General features: G+C 55.2%; 1 protein-coding gene across 1 annotated transcript; it reads left to right on the forward strand.

The window, feature by feature from the left end:
- Positions 1-10,527: 10,527 nt before the first annotated feature.
- Positions 10,528-11,855, forward strand: LOC101262438 (uncharacterized). Its single transcript, XM_004244801.1, has 2 exons — positions 10,528-10,863; positions 11,736-11,855. Exons 1-2 carry the CDS (start codon positions 10,528-10,530, stop codon positions 11,853-11,855), a joined length of 456 nt encoding a protein of 151 aa, XP_004244849.1.
- Positions 11,856-12,096: the final 241 nt, after the last annotated feature.

The raw sequence follows: 12,096 nt of genomic DNA on the forward strand, positions 1-12,096 counted from the left end.
TACGTCTAGCGTGGAGTAACATCACCGCCTTTGGACAGCACACACAGTAGAATGATGTATGGCTTGGCATGCCATCATCGCCTTTGGGAAGCACACACGGTGCAACGACGTCGGGCGTGGCATGCCATCATAGCCCTTGGACGGCAAACACGGTCGAACGACGTCAGGCGTGACATGCCATCACCGCCTTTGGAAAGCACACACGGTCGAACGACGTTGGGCGTGGCATGACATCACCGCCCCTGGACAGCACAGAAGGTTTACAACGTTAGGCGTGGCATGACATCACCTCCCTTGGACAGCACACACAGTCGATCGACGTCGGGCGTGGCATGGCATCACCGCCCATGGACTGCACGCACGGTCGAACTACGTCGGGCGTGACATGCCATCACCGCCTTTGGACAGCACACTCGGTCGAACGACGTTTGGTGTGGCATGTAATCATTGCGATTGGGCAACACACACGATCGAACGACGTCTGGCGTGGCATGATATCACCTCCCTTGGAATGCACGCATGGTCGGACGACGTCGGGCGTGGCATAACATCACCGCCCTTGGACAGCACACTTGGTCAGCAACGTCGGGCATGGCATGAAATCACAGCCTTTGGACAGCACACACGGTCGAACGACATCGGGCATGGCATTCCATCATCGCCTTTGGGCAGCACACACGGTCAAACGACGTTGGGCGTGGCATGACATCACCGCCTTTGGACAGCACACACGATGGAACGAAGTTGGGCATGACATGCCATCACCGCCCTTGCACTGCACGAACGGTCGGACAACGTCTGGCGTGCCATGCCATCACCGCCCTTGGACAGCACACTCGGTCAGCAACGTCGGGCGTGGCATGAAATCACCGCCTTTGGACAGCACACACGGTCGAACGACATCGGGCGTGGCATTCCATCATCTCCTTTGGGCATCACACACAGTCAAACGACGTTGGGCGTGGCATGACATCACCGCCTTTGGACAGCACACACGATGGAACGAAGTTGGGCATGACATGCCATCACCGCCCTTGCACTGCACAAACGGTCGGACAACGTTTGGCGTGGCATGCCATCACCGCCCTTGAAAAACACACTCGGTCGAACGACGTCGGCCGTGGCATGACATCACCGCCCTTGGACCGCACGCACAATCGGACGACATCAGGCGTGGCATAACATCACCGCCCTTGGACCGCACACATGGTCGACAACGTCGGGCGTGGCATGACATCACCGCTCTTAGAAAACACACACAGTCGGACGACGTCGGGCGTGGCATGACATCCCCGCCCTTGGATAGCACACACGGTCGGCAACGTCAGGCGTGGCATTACATCACCGCCCTTGGACAGCACAAACAATCGAACAACGTCGGGCGTGGCATGATATCACCGCGTTTGGATAGCACACACGGTCGAACGATGTCGGGCATGGCATGACATCACCTCTCTTGGACTGCACGCACGGTCGGACGACGTTAGGCTTGGAATGACATCACCGCCCTTGGACAGCACACACGGTTGGCAACGTCAGGCGTGGCTTGACATCACTACCCTTTTACAGCACACACGGTCGGCAACGTCAGGCGTGGCATGAGATCACCACCTTTGGGCAGCACACATGGTGGGACTACGTCGGGCGTTGCATGACATCATTGCCCTTGGACAGCACACACGGTCGAACGACGTCGGGGGTGGCATGCCATCATCGCCTTTGGGTAGCACACACGGTCGAACGAAGTTGGGCGTGGAATACATCACAGCCTTAGGACAGCACACACAGTCGAACAACGTCGAGCGTGACATGCCATCACCGCCTTTTGACAGCACATTTCCTTGAACGACGTCAGGTGTGGCATGCCATCATCGCCGTTGGGTAGCACACATGGTCGAACGATGTCAGGCGTGGAATAACATCACCACCCTTGGACTGCACGCACGGTCAGATGACGTAGGGCGTGGCATAACATCACCGCCCTTGTACAGCACACAAAGTCGAACGACGTCGGGCATGGCATGACATCACCATCCTTGGACTACATGCACGGTCGGACGACGTCGGGCATGGCATGACATCACCTCCCTCGAACAGCACACACGGACGGTAACGTCGGGCGTGGCATGACATCACCGCCGTTGGACAGCACCCAAGGTCAACAACGTTAGGTGTGGCATGCCATCACCGCCCTTGGACAGCACACACGGTCAGACGACGTCGGACGTGGCATGACATCACCTCCCTTGGACAGCAAACACGGTCGATCGACATCGGGCGTGGCATGACATCACCACCATTGGACTGCACGCACAGTCGAACGACGTCGGGCGTGACATGCCATCACCAACTTTGGACAGCACACTCGGTCGAATGATGTTTGGTGTGGCATGTCATCATCGCGGTTGGGAAGCACACACGATTGAATGACGTCGGGTGTGGCATGATATCACCTCCCTTGAAATGCACGTATGGTCGGACGACGTCGGGCGTGGCATAACATCACCGCCCTTGGACAGCACACTCGGTCGGCAACGTCGGGCGTGGCATGAAATCACCACCTTTGGACAGCACACACGGTCGAACGACATCGGGCATGGCATTCCATCATAGCCTTTGGGAAGCACACACGGTCAAACGATGTTGGGCATGGCATGACATCACCGCCCTTGCACTGCACGTACGGTCGGACGACGTCAGGCGTGGCATGCCATCACTGCCCTTGAAAAACACACTCGGTTGAACGACGTAAGGCGTGGCATGACATCACCGCCCTTCGACCGCACACATGGTCGGCAATGTCGCGCGTGGCATGACATCACTGCTCTTGGACAGCACACACAGTAAGACAGCGTCGGGCGTGGCATGACATCCCCGCCCTTGGACAGCACACACGATCGGCAATGTCGAGCGTGGCATGACATCACCGCCCTTGGACAGTACACACAGTCAGACGACGTCGGTCGTGGCATGACATCACTGCCTTTGGATAGCACACACGGTCGAACGACGTCGGGCATGGCATGACATCACCGCCCTTGGACTACACACACGATTGGCTGACATTGGGCTTGGAATGACATCACCGCCCTTGGACAGCACACACGGTTGGCAACATCGGGCGTGGCATGACATCACTGCCCTTGGACAGCACACACCGTCGGCAACGTCGGGCGTGGCATGACATCACTGCCTTTGGACCGCACACACGGTCGAAGGACGTCAGGCGTGGCCGCGTGGCATGACATCACCTCCTTTGGACTTAACGCAAGGTCGGATCACGTCGGGCGTGGCATGACATCACCACCCTTGGACAGCACACAAAAGATCGGCAACATCGAGCGTGGCATGACATCACTGCCATTGCACAGCACACACGGTCGGCAACGTCGGGCATGGCATGACATCACCGCACTTAGACAGTACACACTGTTGGACGACGTCGAGAGTGGCATGACATCACCGCCCTTGGGTAGCACACACGGTCAGACTACATCGGGCGTGGCATGCGATCATCACCATTGAGCAGCACACACAGTCGAACGACGTCGGGCGTGGCATTCCATCATAGCCCTTGGATGGCAAACAATGTCGAATGATGTGGGGCGTGTCATGCCATCAGCGTCTTTGGGCGGCACTAACGGTCAAATGACGTCGGGCGTGGCAGGACATCACCGCTCTTGGACTGCACACACGGTCGAACGACGTCGGGCGTGGCATGACATCACCGCCCTTAGACAGCACGCACGGTCGGACGATGTCGGGCGTGGCATGCCATCATCGTCTTTAAGCAGCACAAACGGTCAAATGACGTTGGGCGTGGCATGACATCACCGCCTTTGGACAGTACACACGGTTGAACGACGTCGGGCGTGGCATGACATCATCGCCCTTGGACTGCTCATACTGTCGGACGACGTCGGGCGTGGCATGACATCACCGCGTTTGGACAGCATACACAGTCGACAACATCGGGCGTGATATGCCATCACTTCCCTTGGACAACACACACGGTCGAACAACGTCGGGCTTGAAATGACATCACTGCCCTTGTACAATACACAAAGTCGAATGACGTCTGGCGTGGCATGGCATCACCGCCCTTGGACTGCACGCACGGTCAGACGATGTCGGGCGTGGCATGTCATCATCACCTTTGGGCAGCACAAATGGTCAAACAACGTTGGGCGTGGCATGACATCACCGCCCTTGGACAGCACACACGATTGAACGACGTCGGGCGTGGCATTACATCATCGCCCTTGGACTACTCGTACTGTCGGACGACGTCGGGCGTGGCATGACATCACCGCATTTGGATAGCACACACGGTCGGCAACGTCGGGCGTGATATGCCATCACTGCCCTTGGACAACACACACGGTCGAATGACGTCAAGCGTGACATGCCATCACCGCCTTTGGACAGCACACACGATCGGTAATGTCGGGCGTCACATGACACCACCGCCCTTGCACAGCACACACGATCGAACTACGTCGGGCGTGGCATGACATCACCGCATTTGGATAGCACACACGATCGAACGACGTCAGGCATGACATGCCATCATCGCCTTTGGACAACACAGTCGGTCGAACGACGTCGGGTTTGGCATGCCATAATCGCCGTTGGGCAGCAAACACGGACGAACGACATGTGGCGTGGCATAACATCACCTCTTTAGGACTTCACGCACGGTCGGACGACGTCGGGCGTGGCATGAAATCACCACCCTTGATTGCAAACACGGTCGGCAACGTCGGTCGTGGCATGACACAACCTCCCTTGGAATGCACACACGGTCAGACGACATTGGGCGTGGCATGACATCACCACCCTTGGCCTGCACGCACGGTCGGACGACGTCTGGAGTGGCATGACATCACTGCCCTTGGACAGCACACATGGACGGCAACGTCGGGTGTAGAATGACATTTACCGCCCTTGGAAAGCACACACGGTCGGACGACATTGGGCGTGGCATGACATCACCACCCTTGGCTTGCACGCACGGTCGGACGACGTCTGGAGTGGCATGACATCACTGCCCTTGGACAGCACACATGCACGGAAACGTCGGGTGTGGAATGACATCACCGCCCTTGGACAGTACACACGGTCGGACCACATCGGGAGTGGCATGACATAACCGCCCTTAGGCAGCAAACACGGTCGGACTACGTCGGGCGTGGCATAACATCACCGCCTTTGGACAGCACACACGGTAGAATGACGTATGGCGTGGCATGCCATCATCGCCTTTGGGAAGCACATACGGTGAAACGACGTCGGGCGTGGCATGCCATCATAGCCCTTGGACGGCAAACACGGTCGAACGACGTCACGCGTGACATGCCATCACCGCCTTTGAAAAGCACACACGATCGAACAACGTTGGGCGTGGCTTGACATCACCACCCTTGGAATACACGCACGGTTGGACGACGTCGGGCGTGGCATGACATCATCCCCATTGGAAAGCACACACAGTTGTCAACGTCGGTCGTTGCATGACACACCGCCCATGGACAGCACACACGGTCGGTAATGTCGGGTGTGGAATAACATCACCGCCCTTGGACAGCAAACACGGACGGCAACGTCGGGTGTGGCATGACATCACTGCCCTTGGACAGCAAACACAATCGGTAATGTTAGGCGTGGCATGACATCACCTCCCTTGGACAACACACACAGTTGGCAACGTCTGACGTGGCAAGACATCACCGCCCTTGGACAACACACACAGTCGGCAACGTCGGGCGTGGTATGACATCACCGCCCTTGGACAACACACACGGTCGGTAATGTCGGGCGTGGCATGACGTCACCGCCCTTGGACAGCACACACGGTCGGCAACGTCGGGCGTGGCATGACATTACCGCCCTTCGATAGCACACACGATCGGTAATGACTGGCGTGGCATGACATCACCGCCCTTGGCTAGCACACACGGTCAGCAACGTCGGGCGTGGCATGAAATAACCGCCCTTGGACAGCACACACGGTCGGTAATGTCGGCTGTGGCATGACATCACCACCCTTGGAAAGCACACACAGTCGAACGATGTCAGGCGTGGCATGACATCACCGCCTTTGGACAGCACACACAGTTGAACGACGTCTGGCGTGGCATTCCATCATCGCCTTTGGGCAGCAAACACGGTCAAATGACGTTGGGCGTGGCATGACATCACTGCCTTTGGACAGCACACACGATCAATTGACATCGGGTGTTACATGCAATCACCTCCTTTGGACAACACACTTAGTAAAATGACATCGGGTGTGGCATGCCATCATCGCCGTTGGGCAGCACACACGGTCAAACAACGTCGGGCGCGGCATGACATCACCTCCCTTGGACTGCACGCATGGTCGGAAGACGTCAAGCGTGGCATGACATCACCGCCCTTAGACAGCACACATGTTCGGCAACGTCGGGCAAGGCATGACATCACCGCCCTTGGACAACACATACGGTCGGCAACATCGAGAGTTGCATGACATCACTGCCCTTGGACAGCACACACGGTCGAACGACGTCAGGCGTGGCATGAAATCAACTCCCTTGGACAGTACACACAGTCGGAAGACGTCGGTAGTGGCATGACATCACCGCCCTTGTGCAGCACACACGATCGAACGACGTCGGGCGTGGCATGCCATTATTGCCTTAAGGCAGCACACACGGTCGAACGACGTCAGGCGTGACATGCCATCACCGTCTTTTGAAAGCACACACGTTCAAACAACGTCGGGCGTGGATTGAAATCACCGCCCTTGGACTGAACGCACAGTTGGAGGACGTCGGGCGTAGGATGACATCACCGCCCTAGGACAGCACAGATTGTCGGCAACGTCGGGCGTGGCATGACATCATCGCCTTTTTACAACAAACACGGTAAGACTATGTCAGGCGTGGCATGACATCACTGCCTTTGGACAGCACACACGATCGAACGACGTCGGGCGTGGCATGACATCACTGCCTTTGGACAGCAAACACGATCGAACGACGTCGGGCGTGACGTGCCATCACCACATTTGGACAACACACACGGTCGAACTACCTCGTGCATGGAATGACATCACCGCCTTTGGACACCACACACGGTCGAACAACGTCGAGCGTGACATGCCATCATTGCCATTGGGCAGCACACACACTCGGACTAGGTCAGGCGTGGCATGACATCATCGCCTTGGCGAAGCACACACGATCGAACGACGTCGGGCGTGGCATGACATCATAGCCCATGGACGGCAAACACGATCGAACAACGTCGGGCGTGACATGACATCACCCTCCTTGGACTGCACGCACAGTTGGACGACGTCGGGCGTGGCATGACATCATCGCCGTTGGACAGCACACATGGTCAGCAACGTCGTGCGTGGCATGTAATCACCGCCCTTGGACAGCACACACGATCGGCAATGTCGGGCGTGGCATGACATCATCGCCCTTGGACAGTACACATGGTTGGCAAAGTCGGGCATGGACGTCGGGAGTAACATTACATGAACTCCCTTGGGTAGCACACACGGTCGAACTACGTCGGGCGTGGCATGACATCACCACCCTTGGACAGCACACACGGTCGAATGACGTCGGGCGTGGCATGCCATCATTGCCTTTGGAAAGCACACACGGTCGGTCTACGTCGGGCGTGGCATTACATCACCGCCCTTGGACAGCACAAACGGTCTGACAACGTCGGGCGTGGCATGACATCACCGCCCTTGGACAGCACACACGATCGGACTACGTTAGGCGTGGCATGACATCACCGCCTTTGGACAACACACATAGTCTGACGACGTCGGGCGTAACAAGTTATCACCGCCCTTGGACAGCACACACGGTTGAATGACGTCGGGCATGGCATGACATCACCGCCCTTGGACAGTACGCACGGTCAACGACGTTGGGCGTGGATTGCCATCACCACCCTTAGACAGCACACACGGTCGGACAATGTCATGGGTGGCATGACATCACCTCCCTTGGACTACACACACGGTCTGACGACGTCGGGCGTGGCATGTTATCACCGCCCTTCAACAGCATACACGGTCGAATGACGTTAGGCGTGGCATGACATCACCCCCCTTGGACAGCACAAATGGTCGGCAACGTCAGGCGTGGCATGATATCACCGCCTTGGACAGCACATACGGTGAATGATGTCGGGCGTGGCAAGACATCACCGCCCTTGGACTACATGTACGGTGGGATGACATCGGGCGTGGCATGACATCACCGCCCTAGGAAAGCACACACGGTCGGCAACTTAGGGCATGGCATGACATCACCGCCCTTGGACAACACACAAGGTCGGCAACGTCAGGCGTGGCAGGCCATCACCGCCCTTGGTTGGCAAATACAGTCGGACGACGTCGGACGTGGCATGAAATCACCGCCCTTGGACAGCAGACACTGTCGAACGACGTCGAGCGTGGCATGCCATCATCGCCTTTTGGCATTACACACGATCGAACGACGTCGGGCGTGACATGCCATCACCGCCTTTGAAAAGCACACACGTTTAAACAACGTCGGGCGTGGATTGAAATCACCGCCTTTGGACTGCATGCACGGTTGGACGACGTCGGGCGTGGCATGACATCACCTCCCTTGGACAGCACACATGGTCGGCAACGTTGGGCGTGTCTTGACATCACTACCCTTGGACAACACACACGGTAGGACTACGTCTGGCATGGCATGAAATCACCGCCTTTGGACAGCACACACGGTTGAATGTCGTCGGGCGTGACGTGCCATCACCGCCTTTGGACAACACACACGGTCGGACTACATCTGGCATGGCATGACATCACCGCCTTTGGACACCACACACTATTGAACAACGTCGGGCGTGGCATGCCATCATCGCCTTTGGGCAACACACACGGTCGAACGACATCGGTGGTAGCATGAAATCATAGCCCATGGACGGCAAACACGATCGAATGACGTCGGGCGTGACATGCCATCACCGCCATTGAAAAGCACACACAGTCCAACGACGTCAGGTTTGGCTTGACATCACCTTCCTTGGAATGCACGCACGGTTGGACGACCTCGGGCGTTGCATGACATCACCGTCGCTGGACAGAACACACGGTCAGCAACATCGGGCGTGGCATGACATCACCGCCCTTGGACAGCACACACGGTCGGCAACAGCGGGCGTTGCATGAAATCACCGCCCTTGGACAGTACACACGGTCGGATGACGTTGGGACTGGCATCACATCACCGCCCTTGGGCAGCACACACGGTCGAACTACGTCGGGCGTGGCATAACATCACCACCTTTGGATAGCACACACGGTTGAACTACATCAGGCGTGGCATGCCATCATAGCCCTTGGACGGCAAACACGGACGAACGACGTCAAGTGTAACATGCCATCACCGCCTTTGGACAGCACACACAGTCGGACGAAGTCGGGCGTGGCATGACATCACCGCCGTTGGACAACACACACGATCGGCAATGTCGAGCGTGGCATGACATCACCGCCTTTGGACAGCACACACAGTCGGACGACGTCGGGCGTGGCATGCTATCACCGCCCTTGGACGGCACACACGGTCGGATGACATTGGGCGTGGCATGCCATCTTCGCCTTTAGGCAGCACGCACGGTCAAACGACGTCGGGCATGGCATGACATCACCGCCCTTGGACAACACATATTTTTGCCCGACATTGGGCGTGGCATGCCATCATCGCCTTTGGGCAGCACAAACGGTCAAACGACGTTGGTCGTGGCATGACATCACTTCCTTTAGACAGCACACACGGTCGAACGACGTAGGGCGTGACATGCCATCACCGCCTTTGGACAGCACGCATGGTTGGACGACGTCGGGCGTGGCATGACATCACCGTCCTTGGACAGCAAACACGGTTAGCAACGTCGGGCGTGGCATGACATCACCCCCCTTGGACAGCACACACGACCGGTAATGTCGGGTGTGGTATGACATCACCGCCCTTAGACAGCACACACGGTCGACAATGTCGGGCATGGGATGACATCACCGCCATCGGCAGCACACACAGTCGGACTACACCGGGTGTGGCATGGCATCACCGCCTTTGAACAACACAAAGAGTTGAACGACGTAGGATGGGGGATGACATCATCGCCTTTGGGAAGCACACACGGTCGAACAACGTCGGGCGTGGGATGCCATCATTGCCCTTGGATAACAAACACGATCGAACGACGTCAGGCGTGTCATGCCATCACCGTCTTTGGAAAGCACACACGGTCGAACGACGTCGGGCATGGCTTAACATCACCGCCCTTGGACTTCATGCACGGTTGGACGACGTCGGTCGTGGAATGACATCACCGCCCTTGGACTGCGCACACGGTCGGTAACATCGGGCGTTTCATGCTAAGTATGGAATTCTTCATAAGGTTTCTACTTCGTACCATCCGCAAACAAGTGGTCTAGTGGAGGTATCTAATAGAGAAGTAAACCAAATCTTGCAGAAGATGGTGAATGCGCAAAGGAAAGATTGGTCTAAGAAATTAGACGACGCATTTTGTGCTTATAGGACTACTTATAAGACACCCATAGGGACTTCTCCCTATTACATCATATTTGGGAAAGCATGTCATGTTCCGGCAGAATTAGAAAACAAAGCTTATTGGGCGATTAAGAAGTTGAACTTGGACCCTGAGCTAGCCGATAGAAAGAGAGTGGATAATTTGCATGAACTTGAAGAGTTTAAACGTCACGCTTATGAGAATTTCAAGCTGTATAAAGAGAAGACGAAGAGGTGGCATAATAAGGACATAGTAACTCATACCTTCAATCTGGGAGAGAAGGTACTACTCTTCAACTCTAGACATAGGTTATTCCCATTAAAACTAAGGACGAAATGGAGTGGACCTTTTGAAGTGGTAAGAATGACACCACACGGGGCTATGGAACTAAAAGGAGAGACTGCACCTACCTTCTTGGTGAATGGGCAAAGAGTGAAACACTACTTTGGTGTTGATTCAGATCATGATTGGGAGGCTCTTGAGATAAATGATGAATTATCTAAGTTGTGTTGTGTTGTGATGTTAAACCAAGCGCTACTTCGGAGGCAACCCATGAAGTCGATGTAATAGGTAGTAGTTAGGCTTAATTTGGTAAATTTAGCTTAGTTTCGTATGCATAGACTTTTTAAATTTTCTTATTTGTTAGTTAAAATAGGTCCTTAGATATAATTAAGAAAAATAATTCAAAAATATGAGTCGTGTCACGACCAAAACTAAGGCACTAGGTGGGAGGCAACCCACCATTTTTATGTCACATTGTTCGATTGATGTGTAGGAAAAAGGAGAAGGAGGTACCCAAAATTAGAGGTATTATGTTGAGGAATACAGTGTGGGCAAAAAATCTAGCATGTCATGCCAAGGGATTAGTTCAGAGATGATTTTCAGCACATTAGCAATGTAGCACGCCCCAAATGCATCACAAAGAAAGCAGAACGCCAATGGCAGGCGTGTCGCGTTAGAACCCTTTTAACTGAGGTCTGTTTGTGGCGAACGGCAGGCGTGTCGCGTTAGAACCCTTTTAACTGAGGTCTGTTTGTGGCGAACGGCAGGCGCACTGCGCCAGGCCCCTTTTAACCGAGGCACGTTTGTAGTGCATTGCATGCGCGCCACACCAGGCTCCTTTTGACTGAGGCTTGTTTGTTTTGCACTATCAGCGTGCCGTGCCAAAGGCTCAGGCGCACTGCTGGTGTGCTGCACCAGGACCTTTTCGACTAGGTCCTGTTTGGAGCACACGGCTGGAGTTCAACATGAGTACTTTCCAGGAGCAAATCTAGCGTGCTGCCTCCGATCTACAAAAAAAGAAAATTTTTAAAAGTTAATTTTTATTCGTGGGACCCACAAAATATACCAACCTTCCCACCGTCCCACCTACCTATTAAAATTCCCCAATTCCCAAAATTACCCCTCTATAACCGTTCCACCACCACCCCTTATTCACTTAATTTTCCTCAAACATCTTTCTTCTCCTTTTTTATTTCTTTCCCCCATCTTCTCTCCCACACAAATGAAATTACT

Source organism: Solanum lycopersicum, chromosome 8, assembly GCF_036512215.1.
Source record: "Solanum lycopersicum chromosome 8, SLM_r2.1".
Taxonomy (NCBI): Eukaryota; Viridiplantae; Streptophyta; class Magnoliopsida; order Solanales; family Solanaceae; genus Solanum; species Solanum lycopersicum.

Coding starts and splice junctions, on each gene's coding strand:
- LOC101262438 (XM_004244801.1), top strand. CDS start 10,528: ATGGTGAATGCGCAAAGGAAAGATTGGTCTAAGAAATTAGACGACGCA. Junction 10,864..11,735: donor CCTTCAATCTGGGAGAGAAG/GTACTACTCTTC, acceptor TTGCACTATCAG/CGTGCCGTGCCAAAGGCTCA.